General features: G+C 40.4%; 1 protein-coding gene across 1 annotated transcript in view; it reads right to left on the minus strand.

Annotated features, from left to right (window-relative positions):
• The window catches only part of iglon5 (IgLON family member 5), a 145,061-nt gene that overhangs the window by 7,825 nt on the left and 113,069 nt on the right, over positions 1-24,167 (minus strand). The window contains exons 5-7 of the mRNA XM_011485677.4: positions 3,687-3,818; positions 3,333-3,453; positions 1,913-2,064 (exon numbers count right to left, since the gene is read on the minus strand). Of these exons, the coding sequence (XP_011483979.1) occupies positions 1,913-2,064; positions 3,333-3,453; positions 3,687-3,818 (405 nt within the window). The remainder of the gene's footprint in view (positions 1-1,912; positions 2,065-3,332; positions 3,454-3,686; positions 3,819-24,167) is intronic.

The following is a 24,167-nucleotide window of genomic DNA, read 5'->3' on the forward strand; positions in this document are numbered from 1 at the left end:
GTGGCACTCATATAGTGTTTAACATAGCTGAGACTCTTGTTGTTGGCATGGTAACTCATTAGGTTACTGTATAGGCTAACCAGCATTAAGCATACAAATTACCTCAAATATGTGACTTGGATTCTCAATTCAGAGACTTTCAAGAATAAACCTTTTCTTCAAAGGAGAATTATATGCTAAACTTTAAAACAAGAACCTTGCTTCACCTTTTTATAAATGCTAATTTTTTCAGTAAATAAACAGAAAAAGAAAAAAAGAGGGAAAAAAAACAGCATTGGGATACACTTTTTTAGGATTCTGGCAAATCATAAAACAGGCCATCTTCAGACAGATGTAGGGGTATAATTATTCTTTTTAAGAATTCAATTCATATCATAACTTGACTTTGACAATACAGCTAATATTCAATATTGATTCATTTAAAATGGATCCTGGATCCATCTTTAGCCAAAATTTCAGCCGGTGTCACTCAGAGATAAATACCTGCGTACTGAACAGTGCAGGTGAAGTTTTCCAAATTCCTTGTATTTCTTGCAAGATAATGACGTCTACATTAAATATGTGTACAAACAAACAAGTAAACAAGAATCAGTGGCAAATATATTCACATTTTAGTTTCATAAAGTTCACTGTTGTTGCCCACAATTAATTTTCCACATCAAAATAATACAAAGGGGAACATTATTAGAACATTCTACCATACTGTATGGGTCACATGTCTTTGCCAAATTCAAAGTCTTTTTACTCAGTGGACTGGAACTGATAATTTTTTGCTGCCATCACGTGTTGTCTGCTGTAATGTCTCTTGGTTGTTTTTTACGTTACAGTGAAATAAAGCTACAATGCTTCAATCCATATTGTATTTTCTAATACTGATTATAAATGATTTTATAACGACATAGATCATTTGATAACTTGTCTTGGACTGATTGATCTGGGTGGATCCTAGGAATAGAAATTGATTCATCGATTAAGTTGTTGCACCTTGAGACAATTCCTGTTTTTTGTTTGATTAATCTTGGTTTTAGCTGCTCGTGCTTGAACCTATGTTTTGAACTTGTTTTTATTTTTATTAACTGGCAAACTATTATTGCACCAATGCAACACGAGTCACCTCTTCAATTGTAAACACATAGGTTAAAAATAAAAAGGTAAATAAACTCAGGACTCAGACAGTACACCACAAGAATATCTCATGATTCAATTTTCTATGTATCAGGTGAAGAGAAGGAAAGACTTCATTGTATTGTAATGATAAGAGAAGCGAAAGACAAGAGAGAAGGGCAGCTAAAAGAGTCTGCCAAAGTTGATATGGTGAGAAAGAAAGCAGGAAGACGTCTGATAGACGAGTGATTCATTGAAGAAAGACTGGCTGAGATAATGGCAAAAGGAATAAAAGGGGATAGATGAAGGACTCACTTAAGATGGTAATGCCAAATGCACTAAAGGGTGAAGGGGGGTGCGGGTGATGGAAAATGGATGGGTAGGAACTCGCTCATTGGGGACGGTTAATGTGAATTGGGCTCTGAGAGAAATGACAACTTCTTGGGTAACAGGACAGAGCAGAGTGTGTGTTTTGAGTGTGTGGGCATTGGTTGTGTATGGACGGCAGATGGAAGGTAACAGTGTGAAACGCACAGAAGTGAAAAGGCTGTAATGAAGGCGAGCAAAGCTTTAATGGGGTGGAGAATAAAGAAAATAGAAAGACGGAGAGAGAGCGAACATGGAGGAAATGCTGTGCAGTGTGCAGAGCACAAACCGATGGGGCGACTTGGTAAAACAGTGACACCACGGATCTTTTCTGAGGGCAGACACCAATCTTTTGTACCTTCATCGTGACACAGGATTAAATTGAAGCTCCCTTGTTAAATTTAGTCAGCATACAGTTCCACTGAGTTGTGTGTTAACTTACGAAAGAGCAGCATACTGGCGCTGGAGTCGCCCAGCCGATTTCTGGCATAGCAAGTGTAGTTGCCAAAATGTTTCTCCGTCACATTGATGAACATCAGCAGCGAGCGCTTATCCTCGTGTTTGATCCTCAAGGTGTTGTCATTCTCCACTGGCCTAAATGGCAGGAATGTGAATAAAGGACAAAAGCAGAATGTAACACAAGTCAAGCAAAAATAAACAAATAAATACTCTTACTCTTGTTTAAAATAGAACTTATTTTATTTTCTCTCTTGCGACAATCCTGCAACAAGGAGTCCCGTAGATATTCACTTACCTGCTACTAACAACCAATTCCCACTGTAAGAAAAAAAAAGTCCTTTTGGGGCCTGTTATAGTTTGCTGCCTCGCAGACAAAACCTCATTTAGAAATATCTGTCTTTTTTTACTGATGCCAAGTCATCCTGACCCATTTAAATGCTTTTGGACCATTTATAAATGATAGGGGAGCAGTTACTTTTGGGACGCAAAACGAAAAATAGAGCAAGTCTACATTGTGCACATATTTATATAACAATAGACTCGTTGTCTATAAAATCTAAGGTAAAATTGACATCAGCAGCCATATTTATTTTTCCCCCTTTTTGATTGCAGCAAATCTTAGCTTAATTCTTTTCAAAGTTAGTCAAAATAAGTGTGAGGTATTTTAGTTTTGAGATACCTTTCAAGTTACTTAATACACATTTGTCTTACTTTTAAAGCTCAAACTATTAAATAATAAGCAAAAACTTTGGGAATTTTTTTTTTCTTTTTTTATAAAAAAACCCATAAGTAATAATGATAAAACCAGTCACCATGCAAACTATGAGAACGTATTTCATTTATTTAACCTCCTTAGAGAAAAAACAAACAAACAAACACAGTGGCCTTGTGGTGGAGTGTCTATCCTGAGACTTGAAGGTGATATCAAATCGACAGGGGGCCATACCAAATACTTTAAAGCTGGGACCTAATGTCTCCCTTGTTGGGCACTCAGCATTAAGGGTTTGGACTTGGGGTGGTGCGGTTAAACCACCAAATGGTTCCCAAGCACGGCTGTGCCTCCAGCTGTTCCCCCAGGGCATGGGTCAAATATGGAAAATATATCTCACACGCCAAGGTGTGTGACAACTAATTGGACTGATTCTACATTAACACCGGCCTCGGGAGCCCGTGTAACGTGACCGCTTTCAATGAAAAGTCTATGTTGACGTGTTTTGGGCTTCCACATTCGAAACTCTTGTTTTCACGCATAGCTGCACAAGTTTTAAAGATTGTTTTCCCACTCTTCAAACAAAATGCGCAGCCTTTGAACACACGTTGTCGGTTAAACCAGTTGAAGTTTGAGCTATCAGAGTTTTTTGAAAGAACTCTCAGATCAGCAGTGGCGGTGTTGGCGATCTCACCTGTGGTCATCTCTGAACCATTCAAAGAAGGCTGGTGGGACTGCCTCTGCTTCACAACGCAGGATTGCCGTTTTTCCCAAATGAGCCGGCATGTTCTTTGTATCTGTGATCATGGGAGGGTCTGACGACATAAATAATAAATAAACTGACTTATTAGCATACACCTGGACTGAGTGGGTTACAAAAAAAGTAGAAAAGCGCTTGCAAAGAAATAAATTAACATGCATACATAATAATGCACGTTAAGAATGTACATATATTATAAACACATAATTATGTACAAGAGGTTCAGCTGAGTTATGACCACTGGGCAATCGTGTCCTGCACAGGGACACAATCAGGGACAGTACTTACAGTTGACCGTGACTTTGACCTTGCGCTGGTCAGGTGGAGCCACGCCATTGTTGGTGATGCATTCATATTCCTCGTCCTGCTGCCGCTTGATCTCTGTGATGTCCAGGAACTCCCCTTCACTCACCAGGCCATCTGTTACATTAAATGGCAAATCAAAGGTCATTATTATCAATTGTAATGTGACTAGGTCGCATATTTATTTTTTATCACTTGAGATATGACCAAATGGAGTTTGACCAACATAATGACCTTGATACGGTCAATTAGAAGTATTGCCCAAGACAAAATCAAAAAGCAAAAATTACTCTTTGTGTTATTGACATAAGGGGCTGAAATCAGTCATTTTAATTTGCAGTCCAGACTGTGAATTATTTTGTAGCTTCTGCCTATTGCCGGTGTGCTCCAGAAGTCATCGGTAAGTTGGTGTTTCATTTATACACATTTCAACATAAATGACACCATTACCTTTACAGCATCAGGGGACAAGGGTGTAATTCACTGTATTACATAGTGAGAAGAACATGTGAATGCTATGTTATTAGCAAACTCCCAAGTGCAGCCAAAACCAAATTTGTCAGACTCACATTTCACTCTTTTTTTTTTTTTTCTTTTTTTTTTCCTTGGGCGATGAACAATGAAAAAATCTGTTAAGGGTGAGAGTCTAGAGGACAGGCAGGGATCAGATACCGGGGGAGTTTTTGGCTTGATGGAAAAAAACTGAATTTGTGGACTCTCCTCTCTGCAAACCTCAGCAGCCAGCTGTCTCACAGCCTCCCAAACCATTATGACTCGCCCCCCTCCAGTTTAGCCCATTAAATATGTCAGACTGTGGAGCTCAATGTTATATATATAATCTCACCACTAACAAGAACATCCAGCTTTAAACTGCTTCTAAGTTTCCCCATTTATAAAGCTTCCATCATTTAAAAAAAAAAGTAAAGTAAAAAGGAAATGCCACACACACCATAATGTCGACCTTTAGCCCCCTAACAGTTTCTGAAAGTGTTTTGAGACAAACACAAACAGTGGCTCTATGGAAAAAAAAAAAGATAAAGTCCACTTTAAACGGCACGATTATTCCTGTCAGAGATTAGCGCCACGCTTCTAATTGAAGATTATACTGGAGGATTATTAGTGCGGCTACTGAGCTGGAGACGATTATTTGCAGCTGCTGTGGCACAAGCTGAGCAGTGCACGACAACCGTGGCAACGGCTGCTGGTGCCACCCCAGAGAGAGTGTACAGACAGCCAGGCACTGGGTGATGGGATGAGGAGGGGGCTGCAATGTTGTTCACTCACTCCATTAGTTTAATAAATGTAGCCCTCATCTGACATCTCTGTTTTTTTCTAGCCAGAGTGCCCAACTTTGCCAGGAGAGGAGGAGGTGTTGTGACGGCAGGTGAAAAAATAGATAAAATCGCAACACGAACTCCGGAGGAATCACACAAAGCAGATCCAGGGGATTACAAAGGAAAAGGAGGATACATGACAGCTGAGCGCTAGACTGAGCATTGCATAAATAGAAGGGTAATTTAAGGGAGATACTGTACAGAGAGTGAAGCTGGAATTACATAAGAAAACAGGGAGCTTTAACAATGCAGTGTAAGAAGCAGTGAGCAGTTCAGTTATTTGACATAGTTTCATGGACTTGGAGAACTCTTCCAAAATGTATGATGCAATGTGTCAGCACTCTGATTGTCCATCCCCTGAGATCTGCGGACCCATGCTGCACCCCCCCCCCCCCCCCACACACACACACACACTTTGATGGGAGATAATATCAGAGCATTGCCGGCCTCTGGCACTCCTACAATGGACTTAAAATACAGCTCCATCAACCACTTACAGCTTTTGAAGGAGCCTGACTCCTGACCACCAGAGATAGTTGGATTGCACCTTAGAGGGGAGGGGGAAAGAGAGTAAATGGGAGAAGGGGGGGTCGTATGAAGGACCCAGAATTCCAACTTTCCCTACAGTCAAACAGTGATCTCTTTCTGTGGCAGCTCTGTGAGCCTGACTGAATCCTCACGCCACTTGATTTTCGATCTCCTCCTTTCCACTTCCATCACAATAACTACAGTCGTGCTAAGAGGTCTGATTTTAGGGTGAAACAAAGAAGGATGGACGGGCTGACACGCTTTCATTGGAAACAGCAAGGTTTGAAATGCATGTTATTTGAGCTGAAAGACACAGGAAGCCTATCAAACCATAGTGCTTCTCACTCGTTTGAAATCACTTCTTAACCTCTTTTCCAGGCAGTTTATTCCACTTTTTCTACCAGGTCTTACTCTGAAAGCCTTTCTGGAGTTGGATCTGCGCTTCGTTTGCCTAAAATATGTGGTCAGGATGTATAGGATATTTCACTTTTACACCTTAGAATTTGATGTTGACTTAAGGATTTGTGGCTATTTTCAAAATTGTTTAAGGATGTTTAAAAATTTTAAATTATCTTCAATTAATTCCATAGAAGATCAAAAACCAAAACTGAATAAATTCTCTTAAGACTCATTGTATGAGCACCCAAAGCGTGGTAAACTTCCCCCCCCCCCACTGGGCCATTATACAGTAAAAGCATGCCGAGTGACAAGTTCCTTTATAATCTCAAACACAGCAGAGTGGTACTATTTTGAGTTAATCCCAATTTTTATTCACAATCCTACTGATGTAGATACTCAATTAATCTCATATAAACATATAAACTTCTGAGTAAAATTTCTTTTTTATCCAAAATGTTAATATTTGTTTTTCTCAAAGTCCCACTCCAATCATCTTTGGATCTGTTGTAAAAACATTCCCAGTGGATTTTTATTTAGGATTATGCATTTTTTAGGCAAAATCAAAAATGTCTTTGTTTTCTAAAACATAGTTTCTGCAGAGCTGCACAAGTTCATTAGAAGTTCAGTTCTGTGTTACAATCAGGACCATATAACACACACATTCCTTCTCATTTTGTTTCTGTACATTGCCACAGTGAATTTTAAATAAAACAACTCAGATCCCATTTAAGTGCAAACTTTCAGCTTTTATTCCATGGGTTGAACAAATAAATTGCATAAAAATGTGAAAATTAAAGCATTTTGTAAACACAATAAGGGCTACCAGGGCTCGTAAGTAATCGGACTATGCAATACCTGAAAACAAAATGGTCATTACTATTATTTGGTTGAAAACCCTTTGTTGGCAATGACAGCCTGAAGTCTTGAACTCATGAACATCACCAGATGCTGGGTTTTCTCCTTCTGAATGCTCTGCCAGGCCTTTACTGCAGCAGCTTTCAGTTGCTGTTTGTTTGTGGACCTTTCTGTCTGAAGTTTAGTCTTCAACAAGTGAAATGCTGCTCAATTGGGTTAAGATCAGGTGACTGACTTAGTCATTCAAGAATATTCCACTTCTTTGCTTTAATAAACTTCTGAGTTGCTTTGGCTGTATGTTTTGGGTCATTGTCCATCTGTATTATGAAACGCCGCCCAATCAGTTTGGCTGCATTCACCTGTATCTGCGCAGACAGCATGTCTCTGAACACCTCCGAATTCATTGGGCTGCTTCTGTCCTGTGTCACAGCATCAATAAACACTAGTGTCCCAGTGCCACTAGCAGCCATGCACGCCCAGGCCATCACACTGCCTCCACAGTGTTTTACTGCTGATGTAGTGTGCTTTGGATCATGAGCTTCTCCACGCCTTCTCCATACTTTTCTCTTGCCATCATTCTGGTAGAGGTTGATTTTGGTTTCATCTGTCCAAAGAATGTTTTTCCAGAACTGCCTTCCTATTCTTGAGGCTTATGAGTAGCTTGCATTTTGCAGTGTACCCTCTGTATCCACTTTCATGCAGTCTTCTTTTTATGGTAGACTTGGATATTGATGCGCCTACCTCCTGGAGAGTGCTGTTCACTTGATTGGCTGTTGTGAACAGGTTCCTCTATGCTTATTTAAAATTCACTGTGGTAACGTACAAAAAACAAAATGAGAAAGAATGTGTCTCTGTCCAAAACTGTATGGTCCTTACTGTAAGAAGTATGCCATGTCGTAAGACAGGCCTCTTCTGTGCTCATGTTCAAATCTAGACTTAAAACATTTCTGTTCAGCCGTGTATATGACTGAAAGGTCCTATCTGCACTTTTCTTTCCTTTCCTTCCTTTATTTTTAAATCAATTTTCAAATTTTTTTTTTTCATTTTTTTTTCTAAAGTAAATTTTACGTTGATTATTTCTATGATGTATTGTGATTTTAATGCATTTTTCTGTTTTGTGAAGCACCTTGAATTACTTTGTGTACGAATTGTGCTACACAAATAAACTTGCCTTGCCTTGCCTTGCCTTGCTCTCTCTTCCCATCATCTCTTTGTTTACACTCTATCCTGGTAGCTTACATCCCCTCACAACCCCAACCTAACAATACCCGTGCAACAAAAATGGTAAGCAATTTCAGAGATATCCATCTGTACAGTTATGAGCCAGATGCCAGCTCAGACGAGGAAAACAAAGAGGTACATGGATCTATGTGTCTACAAGTGGATGCATCAGAACGGAGCAGAGCAGGGAGCTTGTTATCTGCCGACTGAATTTTGTGCATAACTACAGATTTTCATTTTTTTTCCTGATTCACCATGATTTGAACAAAGAAACACTCAGAAACTTGTATTACATCTGAACCTTACCATAATGATAAACATCCAGTAGCTTGTTGCTTTATGCTGCTTCATGGTTTTACCCCCCCCCCCCATGATCATCCTCCTATCCCCCCCTCTCTAACATCCTTCTCTCTTTTTCCCTTCTTTCCTTTTCCGTCCGGTCCAATACAAAAGATTTTCAAATATTATTAAAATGTATAAAGTTTGGCCTCGATTACAGAAGGGGTTTGTTCAGACATACCTCTGGTTTGTCAGAAGATTCATAACCCCTGTTGTTAAAGTAAAATATATCCAACACAAGAAGCCTTCAGCTCTCATCTATTTGCCCAGCTGTTGTACAGGGCAAGTTTGAAAAAAGTAAAAAAAAAAATTAGAAACACAGTTTTAGTCTTTTTTTTTTTAAATATGTCCTCCATCATGAAAATAATGCCACAAAAACACAATTTTCATTGCATTTGTGTGTGCTGCTTCAGCAAAGGCTCAAATCTGAGACTTTTTAGAGGATGGCGACACATGAGGAGGAAAAGCTTAGTAAAATGGTTTGCCTTTTGCTGGAAGAGTCAATTGAATATTTGCATTCGGTTTCAAAGTCGGGTTCCATAAAATTGATCACTTTTGTGTCAAATGTAGTATCCGTGAAAACACTGAGGGAAGTTTTTCAACCAATATTCTTTTTTAATGTTTGACATTAAAACTGGGCTTAAAAGGGGCTCAGTATTGGGCCTTTTGATTGACATGTGACAGATCTTAAGCTTTACAACAGGTTTAGGGAGCATTTTTAGCATCTCTCACTCTGTGTCCTCCATGGGTTGACAAGTTTGTGGTTACCTATTGTCATACTCGGCTATAATAGACAGTAGAATTTGAAACTGGCTGTAAAATTAAATCTGAGGAAACCACCAGGTCACATGATCACAACTTCAAACCATCTTTCTACTTTGAGTTTTCTCCACTTCTGTGACTCTCATGAATGTGAACCATCGCCTAGCAAATTCTTTCCCAGTGGAGCAGTGCTAGTATTCTTCCACAGGTTTATCTTGTTTTCTGTCTACTCAAGAGATTTAAAAGCTATTTATTCAGAAAACTGAGACTTTTAAACTAAAACAACCCTGAAGAAGCAACTAGATCTAAAATTAGAAGAGGAAAAAAAGAAAAAATGGTCATTTTTTGAAAGGATCTAATTCAGCTGTATTATTAGTCAAAAAACCTCAGTTCTGCACCACGAGTGAAGGTTCTTTATTGTGGGTCAGTGTTTGTGTACTTCAAGCTTTTAAAGTTGTCAAACAGTTTGAATATGTTAATTTTTTCTTTATCCGAATTGAGACTGGTCCCTTTTCTAACTTTTAATACCAGCACTTCCATCAGTTTCAGCATGTGGACATGGTCAAAAGATAATCACATTTGTGCATGTTTGCTCGGCAACAAGTTTCAGGCGTCACTCCTTGCGCTTGTCTTTGAAAGTTTCCAGAGATTTTCTTTCATGTTTAGTTGGATTTTAAATTTGAAACCACAGAGTTTATTAGAAACCGTTATCTTCTGATGATTAATTATTTGTGCTCCACCTGCACAGAGCCAGCAAAATCTTTATGAAAGTGAAAAAGGCTTTGATTTGCCTTTCTCATTCCGATCCGTGTAATGCAGGTCACAGATGCAGACTTGCTGGCAGGCAGGTATAAAACAAAGATGAACTTTAAAAAATTCAAGGCACCACAGGAGAAGGTAATCTAACAAAGACCAGTGAAACAGACTAACAAAGACGGTGAAGCAGATAGCGTCAAGACAAAAAAATAAAAGAGGAGGTGTAAACACTGGGAGAAGCGACATGTGATGCAGGTGTGTAGAAATCAGGCCTAATCAGAATTTTTGGTAGGAACTGTGATGGAAGAACATGACACGGTATAATTTTCCTTTGACTGTTTGAGAGTAACTCATTGTGAAACCCATGCCAGGGAAGTTTAAAGAATAAGGATCAATGACCTGCAAAACAAAAGAGAATGAAAAGCTCTTTAGGGCAAAGCAAGAAGCCATATCAAATAAAAAAGTATACTACAAACAAAATGTTTAAATGAAAAAGTTTGATGTTACAACAGTGTCACAGTGAGTAGTTTTTACTGTGATTTCTTTGGTTTCCTCATGTTTGGGCCTATTGTGTGTGTTAGGTAAACTCTATTTTAGTCTAACTTGAATTTTTTGTTTTGCCTGTCTTTGTCATGATTGTATGTATGTATGTATATGTACACACACATATATATATATATATATATATATATATATATATATATATATATATATATATATCCCTGTGAGCACCTGCCTTGTTAATCACCAAACCTTGTACCCAGTTGACCATCATATGCATGGCTTTCTTAGCATTTTGTCAATTTGTTTTAAAACTTTCCGGGTTTTTAAATGATGTTAAACTTCTTCCTGCTTAATTGGTGTTATTTTTCTACACTTTAACACACAGGGTGCGATACAAAAGCCAATTTTAAAAAAAATGTTCAATTTTCCTGTTTCTTTGTCAGTCAGGGGGAACATTTCCGAATCATTAGGGCCCGAGCACGGAGTGCAAGGACCCTATTGTATCTGTTAGGTTTATTATTAGGGCCCGAGCACGGAGTGCAAGGACCCTATTGTAATTCGAATGTTTATTATTAGGGCCCGAGCACGGAGTGCAAGGACCCTATTGTAATTCGAATGTTTATTATTATTATTATTATTATTATTATTCTACCGGAAGAGTCGCCTTTTTGAGGCCTTTAACATACCCCAAAACTCACCAAATTTGGCACACACATCAGGAGTCGCGAAAAATTTCGTATTTTATAGGAGATTGGCATGGGCGCACAAAAACGGCTCGATAGCGCCACCTACAGTGACTTTTGTCCCGACGCCCCGCATACGCTTTAACGTACAAGCTTGATTTTTACAGGGCATGTTCTTCAGATGGAGACTTACAAAAAAGTCTGAAAGGACCCACCTGTCACTCGCACAGGAAGTCTGATATATTGAGGTCAATATGTCATTTTTGCTTCATTTTGGACATTTGCAGGCCTCGCTCTAGAACGAACTCCTCCTAGAGATTTTGGAGTAATGACTTCAAACTTTGGTTGTGTAAACTAGACACATGTCCGATGTTAAATTGCGAAGCTTTTAAGTTTTTATGGATGTTTGTGACCATTGCGGCGCGTCAAAATTGGAGGTCGTTTCGAAAACACGCCATGAAAAGAAAAATGGCCATTACTCAGCCATGCAAAATCCAATCTGATCCAAAATTGATATGCATGATTGTAGTCTGACTCTGAACACATCTGCAGTGAAAAAATCTGGAAAAAGTGTAGCGCCACCTGCTGGCAAGAGGAAATGACATGTTTTACTTGGAGCATCACTACTCCGAGTAGGATGAGCCGACACACCTGAAAATGACGTCCACCTGTTGAAAAGCCATTGAAGTTTACTCTGACAAAAAACCATAACTTTCAATGCGGGGGTGTGGTCGTGACAGAGCGGCAAAGTTGGGCATCTCGCTATGCACACAAAAGTTGCTCTCACGTGCACATTCCTTGTCCAATCTCACTGAAATTCAATGGATATGATGAAGCTTCTATTCTGAACCCATGGATATGACAATCTTGGACGAGCTCTATAGCGCCACCTAGTTATTGCATGGGGCACATTCTGCCCTGTATTTTCTCTTTGCTTTGTCCGATGTGCATGAAATTAAAACTGGAGATACTCAGAAGGGTCTTCTCTTATCATGTAAAGTTTCATGGGTGTACACCTGACGGTGCCTGCGAAACAGGAAGTGGTCGATTATGTGCACCCAAATAATAGAAATTTATTATAAATCAGCCGTTTGTCTCAGGAAGCTGAGATTTCAGAATTAGATGCCTTTAATAACCTCCAGCTTTGATATGTAACACTATAGGGTCTACGAGAAACTTCATCACTTGATTTTTTTAATGAAATTTTGGACTGAACAAAGATTTTTAGCATAAATTATGTTTAGGTTATCAGCACCAAGAATTCAACTTTCATAGGCATTTATGTGCTACTGCTTCCTAAAAAAATTCAGAATTATTGAAGTTACAGGTGAACTTTTATTCAACATTTCATCCAAAAAGGTCCGAAAACGTCTTTTTAGGCAAAACTGCAAACACCTATTTTTTTGCATAACTTATCTTTCAAATATCAGCACAAAAAAATTAAAAACGGTAGGGATCTGTGTTTGCTGCCTTCCATATTTTTTTCAGACTTAAAAGTGTAACAGATGATTTATAAAAAATCCTTTTTCATCCAAAAACCTGTGTTAAATCTGTCTAGACTCCAAACAAACATTTTTTTATGGTAACTTATGTTTCAACAATCGACACCAATTTTCACAGACCTATAGCTAAACATGTCCCATAGCTACCTGAATATTTTCATAGATATAAAATGAACTGGTCATTCTAACATCTGGCATTCTAACATCTAACATCTTACATGTCAAAGCCTCTCTCAGCCTGGCTCTGCTGAAGGAGTCGTGTTACAACCCCGCCCCCTCCTGCTGGGACCCCTGCTATGTAAATTAGCAAGCAGTGAACAGAGAGATGAGAAGTAAGAATGGCCATTACTCAGGCATGCATAATCCAAAGACAGCCAGTTAAACCCTGAAAGACATATTTTTTCGGTATGTCTTTCATACATCTTTAGTATTAAAAACTCTCCAAGATGAATGTGCCTGACTCCACCTGCAGGTGGATCACAGACTTCCTGACGGACAGACAGCAGTATGTGAGGCTGGGGAAGCTCGTCTCAGATACTCGGACCACAAGCACCGGATCCCCCCAGGGCTGTGTCCTTTCACCCCTGTTACTCTCCCTGTACACAAACAGCTGCACAGCTGGTCACCTGTCTGTCAAACTCCTGAAGTTTGCTGACGACACCACACTCATCGGCCTCATCTCTGACGGAGATGAGTCGGCCTACAGGAGTTAAATAGCCAGGCTGGTGTCATAGTGCAGCGCTAACAACCTGGAGCTTAATGCTCTGAAGACAGTGGAGATGACAGTGGACTTCAGGAAGGCCCCAGCCCCCCTCCCCCCTGTCATCCTCTGTGACTCCCCGGTGACCTCTGTGGAGTCCTTCTGCTTCCTGGGAACCATCATCAGCCAGGACCTCAAGTGGGAGCAGAACATCAGCTCCATCACTAAGAAGGTCCAGCAGAGGATGTACTTCCTGAGGCAGCTGAAGAAGTTTCACCTCCCTGAAAAGATGCTGGTAGACTTTTACACCGCCATCATCGAATCCACCCTCACGTCCTCCATCACAGTCTGGTTCGCTGCGGCCACGGCCAGAGACAAGGCCAAGCTGCAACGCGTCATCCACTCAGCAGAGAAGGTGATCGGCTGCCACCTCCCGTCTCTCCAGGAGCTGCACATCTCCAGGACCTGGAGGCGGGCAGCCAGGATTGTAGCCAACCCCTCTCATCCAGGACATAATCTCTTTCGGCCCCTCCCTTCTGGCAAGAGGCTCCGGTCCATCAGGACCAGGACCTCGCGCCACAAGAACAGCTTCTTCCCCACTGCAGTCAGCCTGCTGAACAGTACCCCAACTCCCCCAGGTGACCCCCCCCTCCCCCCCCCGCCCACCAAAGGACTGTCGGTGCCACTTACAGGCCCCACCATCCCAGCCCATCTGTGCTCCCACTTTAATTCACCTTACTCTACTGTATATAGTGTGTTGTTGTTGTTAACTTAATTTTTAACTTATTCTTAATTGCACTATACACCAAGTCAAATTCCTCGTTTTGTAAAGTGCGCTCTACTGAACCTGGCAATAAAACTTTTTCTGATTCCTGATTCTGATTCTGATTCTATTAATCATTGTTTTTTATTCATTCAAAATGCAATTAAATCAATATTTTATCTTTTTTCTTTTCCTTTTTCTTTTTTTTTTATCTCTTATATCCTTTTTTATAATCAATGTTTGAACTTCTTTTCCTTTCTATTGTCATGGTTTCAGTTTGTTGTCTTTTTTTTCGCTTTAGTTCTTGTTCTGTCTTGTTTGGTTCTGTTTCCTGTTTTATTTTGAAAGGTTTCCTGTCTTGTCATGTTTCTTGAGTTTTACTTCCTTTGGTCCCCATCTGCCCTAATCGTGTTCACCTGTGTCTTGTCTGCCCTGTCTGTATATAAGTCTTGTCTCTGCCTTCCTCCTGTGCTGGTCCATTAACTTCTGCTCATGTTGATCACGTCTTCTTGTCTGGCGTCCATGTCCCTTGCCATGCCACAGTAAGTTTTTGTTTTTAGTTTTGTCATCCTGCTCTGCAGCGCTTTTTGTTAGTTAAATAAACCCACTTGCCCTGAACCCGTTTGCCTCCCGTCTCTGCGCCTGGGTCCTACCTGCTCTCGAGCCTCCCCCCCACACGACATCTATACATCCAATGAAATTAAACTACAAATCAACAAACACAACTGATAACAAATGTCTCTAAAAAATGATGTGTATATTTGCAGAACCTTAAAAACACCAAACAAATAACAAATGCTTCCCAATTAAAGCACAAAAAATGGAACACAAAATGTAAAACCCAAGTTAGAAATTGCAATTTGAAAAAGATACTTTTTTCAGCAGCTTTTCAAAATCAATCACCAATTCTACACTTCTGTGGATGAAACAAAGAACTCCAGAACAATGAAGCCATTTCTCTAAGTCTCTCTCACCTTCAGTTTTAAACAAGGTCTGTGAAAATCCACCATACATTGGTCACATGAACTCAGAGACCTGCTAAAAGTGCACAATTGTAAAAGCTCTTTTATATAGACAACTGTTTGTTTGCTTAGAGCACTAAATATAAAAAAAAATGCTTTTCTATCACCTAGACACAGATGGAGAACCATATCAACTGGATTAATAACAGGGTGGCATGTTTAGACAACATGAAGCTGTCCATCACATTTTTGACCTAAACATGTAAACACATCCTTGGCTCTGCGGTTAGGAAATGGTATTTGGGAATCTCTTTATACCAGGAGCCAGCCTGGCCATTGGAACATCGCCACAGTGCCCATCCAGACTGGGACAGCAACGGGGTCCACTTCAGAGCCGTGAGCTGCTGTGTTTAACTCCAGCTGTCCCAGCAAGGTAGACAACTGCAGCAACATCCACTGACCAAGCTGACAAGCCCTGGCAGAAAAGATCCCCACAAGAAAAACACTGGCTCAGGCAGGCTGGTCAAAAAAAAATAGTTTTGCCATTGTCTTGCAGCTCGCAGATCAAGTGGTTTAGTTTTCCAGTAATGTCAGTCAAGAATGCAAGTTCAGATTCACAATGTTCATATTCACCATATTCAACAGACATCTCCTCCAATAGCACCTTAAAAATCCTGTGCTGTTTTGCTTTGCAGCTGAGGTTGTTTACGATTTTCAGAATAAGAGTCATTATATGTCCAGAGCCAATCACTTCTGCACATAAGGCCTGCTGGTGAATGACGCAGCAGTAATGCAGACATTTTGGAAAGTCTGGGTCAGCTTTACAGTGAGTGATGAAACCTGTTTGTCTATTGATCATAGCAGGAGTCCCATCTGCAGTCACTGCTATCAGCTTTTCTAATTGTACCTTTTTCTGCACAAAAACTCCTTCACCGTGTTATACATTTCAACTCCTCTTGTAGTTGTCTGTTAGGGCAGATGTGTCAGGAGTTCTTCTCTTGTGGAAACCAAAAGCTATGCTGTACTGTTGCCGTCCACAGACTCATCACACTGGACGTTAACCACCTGCACTTTGCAAGATCCCGGTCCAGCTAATTGGCCAAGTTATCAGACATAGCTGACACTCATCTAGACATTGTAGTGGAAATTGAATGAGTTCTATTGTTCTCATCCTTAGGGACAGTGATAGCAATTATCATCATTGCTTGAATTTTTTTCATGCTATATGCAAAAGTCTTTGTCCCTTAAGGCAACAGATTACAGCCCCCCCCCCCCCCCCCCCCCCGGCTGCTGTCGTATTAACAATAGCTTGGAGCTCCAGAATGGACAAGAAAAAACGACGAGAATGGCTCGAGCAGGGCGTTGCTCACGGGGCGGTCGCTCGTGCCATGCGGTCGCACGTGCTCGGGCCCGCTAAATGCTACTTGTAGCTTTAATTATTATTATTATTATTATTATTATTATTATTCTACCGGAAGAGTCGCCTTTTTGAGGCCTTTAACATACCCCAAAACTCACCAAATTTGGCACACACATCAGGAGTCGCGAAAAATTTCGTATTTTATAGGAGATTGGCATGGGCGCAGAAAAACGGCTTGATAGCGCCACCTACAGTGACTTTTGTCCCGACGCCCCGCATACGCTTTAACGTACAAGCTTGATTTTTACAGGGCATGTTCTTCAGATGGAGACCTACAAAAAAGTCTGAAAGGACCCACCTGTCACTCGCACAGGAAGTCTGATATATTGAGGTCAATATGTCATTTTTGCTTCATTTTGGACATTTGCAGGCCTCACTCTAGAGCGAACTTCTCCTAGAGATTTGTGAATAATGACTCCAAACTTTGGTTTTGTAAACTAAACACATGTCCGATGTTAAATTGCGAAGCTTTTACGTTTTTACGGTTGTTTGTGACCGTGGCGGCGCGTCGAAAATGGAGGTCATTTTGAAAACACGCCATGAAAAGAAAAATGGCCATTACTCAGCCATGCAAAATCCAATATGATCCAAAGTTGATATGCATGATTGTAATCTGACTTTGAACACATCTGCAGTGGAAGAATCTGGAATAGGTGTAGCGCCACCTGCTGGTAAAAGGAAATGACATGTTTTACTTGGAGCATCACTGCTCCAAGTAGGATGAGCCGACACACCTCAAAATGATGTCCACCTGTTGAAAAGCCATTGATGTTTACTCTGATAAAAAGCCATAACTTTCAATGCGGGGGTGTGGTCGTGACAGAGCGGCGAAGTTGGGCGTCTCGCCATGCACACAAAAGTTGCTCTCACGTGCACATTCCTTGTCCAATCTCACTGAAATTCAATAGAGGTGATGAGGCTTCCATTCTGAACCAATGGATATGACAATCTTGGACAAGCTTCATAGCGCCACCTAGATATTGACAAATACATTTTATGTCACATTCTGACCTATCTTTTCTCTGTGCTTTGTCCGACATTCATAAAATTACAACAGGAGATACTCATAAGGGTCTTCTCTCATCGTTTAAAGTTTCATGGGTGTAAACCTGACGGTGCCTGCGCAAGCCACCACCAAACAGGAAGTGGTTGATTGCGTTGCAGTCAGATAATTAAAAATTCATAAAAAATCAGCCGTTTGTATCACGAGGCTGAGATTTCAGAATGAGAGGCCTCTTACATATCTCCAACTTAGATACACAGCACTTGCATGGGTGAACAAAAAACGGCTCAATAGCGCCACCTACCATGTTTGTTTTTGAGAGCCCCGCCATGTTCTTTAACATACAAGCTTGATATTTACAGGACATGTTCATCAGATGGAAACCTACAAAAAAGTCTCTTGGGACCAAGCTGTCAGTCGCACAGGAAGTCTGCTATATTGATGTCAATATGTCAGTTTTGCTCTATTTTGGTCCTTTGCAGGCCTCGTTCTAGAACGAACTCCTCCTAGAGATTTTTGAACAATGACTCCAAACTTTGGTTTTGTAAACTAAACACATGTCCGATCTTAAATTGCGAAGCTTTTAAGTTTTTACGGTTGTTTGTGACCGTGGCGGCGCGTCAAAATTGGAGGTCGTTTCGAAATCACGCCATGAAAAGGAAAATGGCCATTACTCAGCCATAAATAATCTAATCTGATCCAAATTTGTTGTGCATGATTGTAGTCTGACTTTGAACACATCTGCAGTGGAAAAATCCGAAACAGGTGTAGCGCCACCTGTTGGCAACAGGAAATGACATGTTTTACTTGGAGCATCACTGCTCCAAGTAGGATGAGCCGACACACCTCAAAATGACGTCCACCTGTTGAAAAACCATTGAAGTTTACTCTGATGAAAAACAAATCTTTCAACGCGGGGGTGTGGTCGTGACAGAGCGGCGAAGTTGGGTATCTCGCCATGCACAAATGTTGCTCTCACGTTCACATTCCTTGTCTGATCTCACTGAAATTAAATAGATTTGATGAAACTTCCATTCTGAACCCATGGATATGACAATTTTGGACGAGCTATATATGTTCATAAATGATCATGAAGCATGATCATATAATCAAGCTTCATAGGAAATCAGCCGTTTGTCTTAGGAAGCTGAGATTTCAGAATTAGATGCGTCTTACAAAGCTCCACGTTTGAAAAGCAGCACTATACGTACGAGAAACATTTAACCACCTTAATCACCCTATTGTGCTGAAAGCAAATTTTTGGACATTTTGACTCAAGCAAATATTTTTATCATAACTTCTGTTTAGTTTATCAGCACCAAAATAAAAAATATTTACATTTATAAAATGAACTGGTCAACTCTAGGATTTTATTTATTCAATCTTACATCCTCAAGCTTTTCATCAGTCTCCCCTGCTGCAGGAGTGGAGTTAGCCCCCCCCCCCCCCCCCCCCCCCCCCCCGGCTGTGTGCTCACATGTAAATTAGCCAGGAGTGGCAGACAGAAAGTAGAACAGTTAGAAAGCCTAGTTCAACACTAAAATACAGCAATTTCCTTTGTTTTGTTTGTCTTTTATACATCCTTAGCACTAATCATTGCTTTTTTATTCATCCAAAATACAATTAACTTTATATTTTATCTTTTTTTTTTTTTTTACAAACAAAATATATGAATGTGCTCCAAAACAAAACCCAGTCTCAGTACACTCCTACAGATGTAACATCAGACAGTAAATGTCTCTTTTATGCTTTTTTAATCAATGCTGCAACTACATTTCCTTTCTATACATCCAAAGAAATTAAACTACAACGACAACAAACACAACATATAGCAAATGTCTCTAAGAAGATTGTGTATATACATTATGTACCACCTTTAAACACCAAATAAATAACAAATCTTTCTAATACAATCACAAAAAATGGAACACAAAATGTAAAACCCAAGTTAGAAATTGCAATTTTAAAAAGATACATTTTTCAGCAGCTTTTCAAAATCAATCACATATTTTACTCTTCTGTGGATGAAACAAAGAAGTCCAGAGCAATGTAGCCACTTCTCCAAAGTCTCTGTCACCTTCAGTTTTACACAAAGTCTGTGAAAATCCACCATACATTGGTCACATGTATTCAGAGACCTGCTAAAAGTCCACAATTGTAAAAGCTCTTTTATAGACAACTGTTTGTTTGCTTGGAGCTCTAAATATAAAAAAATGCTTTTCTATCACCTAGACACAGATGGAGAACCATATCAACTGGATTAGTAACAGGGAAACATGTTTAGGTTTAAACTTACATCAATAGACAACATGAAGCTGTTCATCACATTTTTGACCTAAACATGTAAACACATCCTTGGCTCTGCGGTTAGGAAATGGTAATTGGGAATCTCTTCATACCAGGAGCCAGCCTGAACATTGGAACATCGCCACAGTGCCCATCCAGACTGGGACAGCAACGGGGTCCACTTCAGAGCCGTGAGCTGCTGTGTTTAACTCCAGCTGTCCCAGCAAGGTAGACAACTGCAGCAACATCCACTGACCAAGCTGACAAGCCCTGGCAGAAAAGATCCCCACAAGAAAAACACTGGCTCAGGCAGGCTGGTCAATAAAAAAATATAGTTTTACCAATGTCTTGCAGCTCGCAGATCAAGTGGTTTAGTTTTCCAGTAATGTCAGTCAAGAATACAAGTTCAGATTCACCATATTCAGCAGATATCTCCACCAATAGCACCTTAAAAATCCTGTTCTGTTTTGCTTTGCAGCTGAGGTTTTTTATGATTTTCACAATAGGAGTCATTATATGTCCAGAGCCAATCACTTCCGCACATAAGGCCTACTGGTGAAAGAAGCAGCAGTAATGCAGACATTTTGGAAAGTCTTGGTCAGCTTTACAGTGAGTGATGAAACCTGTTTGTCGGTCAATCATAGCAGGAGCCCCGTCTGCAGGTATGGCTACCAGCTTTTCTAATGGTACCTTTTTCTGCACAAAAACTAATTCACCGTGTTATACATTTCAACTCCTCTTGTAGTTGTCTGTTAGGGCAGATGTGTCAGGAATTCTTCTCTTGTGGAAACCAAAAGCTATGCTGAACTGTTGCCGTCCACAGACTCATCACACTGGACGTTAAACCACATGCACTTTGTAAGATCCCGGTCCAGCTAATTGGCCAAGTTATCAGACATAGCTGACACTCATCTAGACATTGTAGTGAAAATTGAATGAGTTCTATTGTTCTCATTCTTAGGAACAGTGATTGCAATTATCATCATTGCTTGTTTCTTAATCTGATAAAAACCTTCTTCTACTTGATGAGAAAATGAGCAGGTCTAAACGAGGCTTAGATTTAAGAATTTTTCTCATGCTATATGCAAAAGTCTTTGTCCTTTAAGGCAACAGATTATAGTCCCCCCCCCCCCCCCCCCCACAGGCTGCTGTCATATTAACATTAGCTTGGAGCTCCAGAATGGACAAGAAAAAACGACGAGGATGGCTCGAGCAGGGCGTTGCTCACGGGGCGGTCGCTCGTGCCAGGCGGTGGCACGTGCTCGGGCCCGCTAAATGCTACTTGTAGCTTTAATTATTATTATTATTATTATTATTATTCTTCCGACTTTTCCGTCGCCTTTTTGAGGCCTTTAACATACCCCAAAACTCACCAAATTTTGTATACACATCAGGAGTCGCGAAAAATTTCATATTTTATAGGAGAACGGCATAGGTAAACAAAAATGGCTCAATAGCGCCACCTGCAAAATTTGTTTTCGCGAGCACCTCCATATGCTTTATAGTACAAACCTGATTTTAACAGGGCATGTTCATCGGATAGAAACCTACAAAAAAGTCTCTTGGGACCAAGCTGTCAGTCGCACAGGAAGTCTGATATTTTGATGACAATATGTCATTTTTGCTGTATTTTGGTCATTTGCAGGCCTCGCTCTAGAACGAACTCCTCCTAGAGATTTGAGAGTAATGACTCCAAACTTTGGTTTTGTAAACTAGACACATGTCCGATGTTAAATTGCAAAGCTTTTAAGTTTTTATGGATGTTTGTGACCATGGCGGCGCGTCAAAATTGGAGGTCGTTTCGAAAACACGCCATGAAAAGAAAAATGGCCATTACTCAGCCATGCATAATCCAATCTGATCCAAAATTGATGTGCATGATTGTAGTCTGACTCTGAACACATCTGCAGTGAAAAAATCTGGAAAAAGTGTAGCGCCACCTGCTGGCAAGAGGAAATGACATGTTTTACTTGGAGCATCACTACTCCGAGTAGGATGAGCCGACACACCTGAAAATGACGTCCACCTGTTGAAAAGCCATTGAAGTTTACTCTGACAAAAAACCATAACTTTCAATGCGGGGGTGTGGTCGTGACAGAGCGGCAAAGTTGGGCATCTCGCTATGCACACAAAAGTTGCTCTCACGTGCACATTCCTTGTCCAATCTCACTGAAATTCAATGGATATGATGAAGCTTCTATTCTGAACCCATGGATATGACAATCTTGGACGAGCTCTATAGCGCCACCTAGTTATTGCATTGGGCACATTCTGCCCTGTATTTTCTCTTTGCTTTGTCCGATGTGCATGAAATTAAAACTGGAGATACTCAGAAGGGTCCTCTCTCATCATGTAAAGTTTCATGGGTGTACACCTGACGGTGCCTGCGTAACAGGAAGTGGTCGATTATGTGCACCCAAATAATAGAAATTTATTATAAATCAGCCGTTTGTCTCAGGAAGCTGAGATTTCAGAATTAGATGCCTTTAATAACCTCCAGCTTTGATATGTAACACTATAGGGTCTACGAGAAACTTCATCACTTGATTTTTTTAATGAAATTTTGGACTGAACAAAGATTTTTAGCATAAATTCTGTTTAGGTTATCAGCACCAAGAATTCAACTTTCATAGGCATTTATGTGCTACTGCTTCCTAAAAAAATTCAGAATGATTGAAGTTACAGGTGACATCTTAGAGAGCATTACATCCAAAAAGGTCCGAAAACGTCTTTTTAGGCAAAACTACAAACACCTATTTTTTTTCATAACTTAATCATCATATATCAACACCATTTATTTTTTTAAATGTAGGGATCTGTGTTTGCTGCCTTCCATATTTTTTTCAGAAGTCCAGGTGAAACAGATGATTTTAAAAAAATCCTGATTCATCCCAAAACCTGTGCTTTTTCCGTCTGGACTCCAAACAAGTGTGTTTTAAAATTACTTATGCTTCAAATATCCACACCAAGTTTCACACGCATATGGCTGAACATGTCTAAATGCTTCTTGAATATTCTTTACAGATATAAAATGAACTGGTCAACTGTAGGATGTCATTTCCTCTTACATGCTTAAGTCTTTTCCTCATGCTGCAGCCTGCTCCTCAATCATCCCTGTTGCTGGAGTCAAATTTCACCCCCCCCCCCCCCCCCCCACACACACACACCAGCTGCCAGTTCATATGCTAACTAACCCAGAAGTGAGGTGACAAGAGTTTAGACACAAGAGGGAGGGCAGACTGCTTTTTCATTTGTTTTGTATGTCTTTCATAGATTTTTATGAATAATCATTGCTTTTCTAGTCATGTAAAATGCAATTAACCTAATATTTTATCTTTTTTTTTTACAAACAAAACATATGAATGTGCTCCAAAACAAAACCCAACTCTCAGTACAGTTCTACAGATGTAACATAAGACTTAGACAGTAAATGTCTCTTTTATCCTTTTTTAATCAATGCTGCAACTTCTTTTCCTTAATATAAATCCAATGAAATTAAACTACAAAACCAAAAAACACAACCTATAGCAAATTTCTCTAAATAAATTATGTGTATATACAATATGTAGCACTTTTAAACAAAATAATAACAAATCCTTCCAATACAAGCACAGAAAAATGGAACACAAAATTTAAAACCCAAATTTGAAATGGCAATTTTAAAAAGATAATTTTTTCAGCCTGCTAAAAGTGCACAATTGTAAAAGCTCTTTTATATAGACAACTGTTTGGTTGCTTAGAGCTCTAAATATAAAAACAATGCCTTTATGGACGTGGCACGGATGGCACGGATGTTCAGCAGGGTAAACCCCAGGAAAGCGGCGGGACCTGATGGAGTTCCCGGAAAGGTTCTGCGGGCCTGCGCCGATCAACTCTCCCAGGTCTTCACAAAAATCTTCAACCTGTCGCTAGCTCAGGCTTTCATCCCTGCTTGCCTGAAGTCATCCACTATCATCCCGATACCCAAAAAGTCCTCATCCACAGCCTTCCTCACGGACTTCCGCCCAGTTGCACTCACTGCTGTCATCACAAAGTGTCTGGAGCGGCTGCTCCTGGGACACATCAAAGACTCCCTCCCTCCAATCTTCGTCCCCCACCAGTTTGCTTACAAAGCAAACAGATCAACGGATGATGCCATTTCCATCACCCTCCACACTGCGCTGAGCCACCTGGAACACAGAGACACCTACGCCAGGATGCTCTTTGTGGACTATAGCTCAGCCTTTAACACAATCATTCCTGACATTCTGGTCAACAAACTGTCTGAACTAGGACTCCACCCACTCACCTGCTCGTGGATCAAGGACTTCCTGACAAACAGACCACAGACAGTCAAACTTGACCCCCACCTCTCCTCCACCCGGACGCTGAGCACAGGCTCCACACAGGGATGTATGCTGAGTCCTCTGCTGTATACACTGTACACAGCAGACTGCAGACCAGCCCACA

This window comes from Oryzias latipes, chromosome 16 (assembly GCF_053564925.1).
Source record: "Oryzias latipes strain Hd-rR chromosome 16, Olatipes_Hd-rR_3.1".
NCBI classification, from domain to species: Eukaryota; Metazoa; Chordata; class Actinopteri; order Beloniformes; family Adrianichthyidae; genus Oryzias; species Oryzias latipes.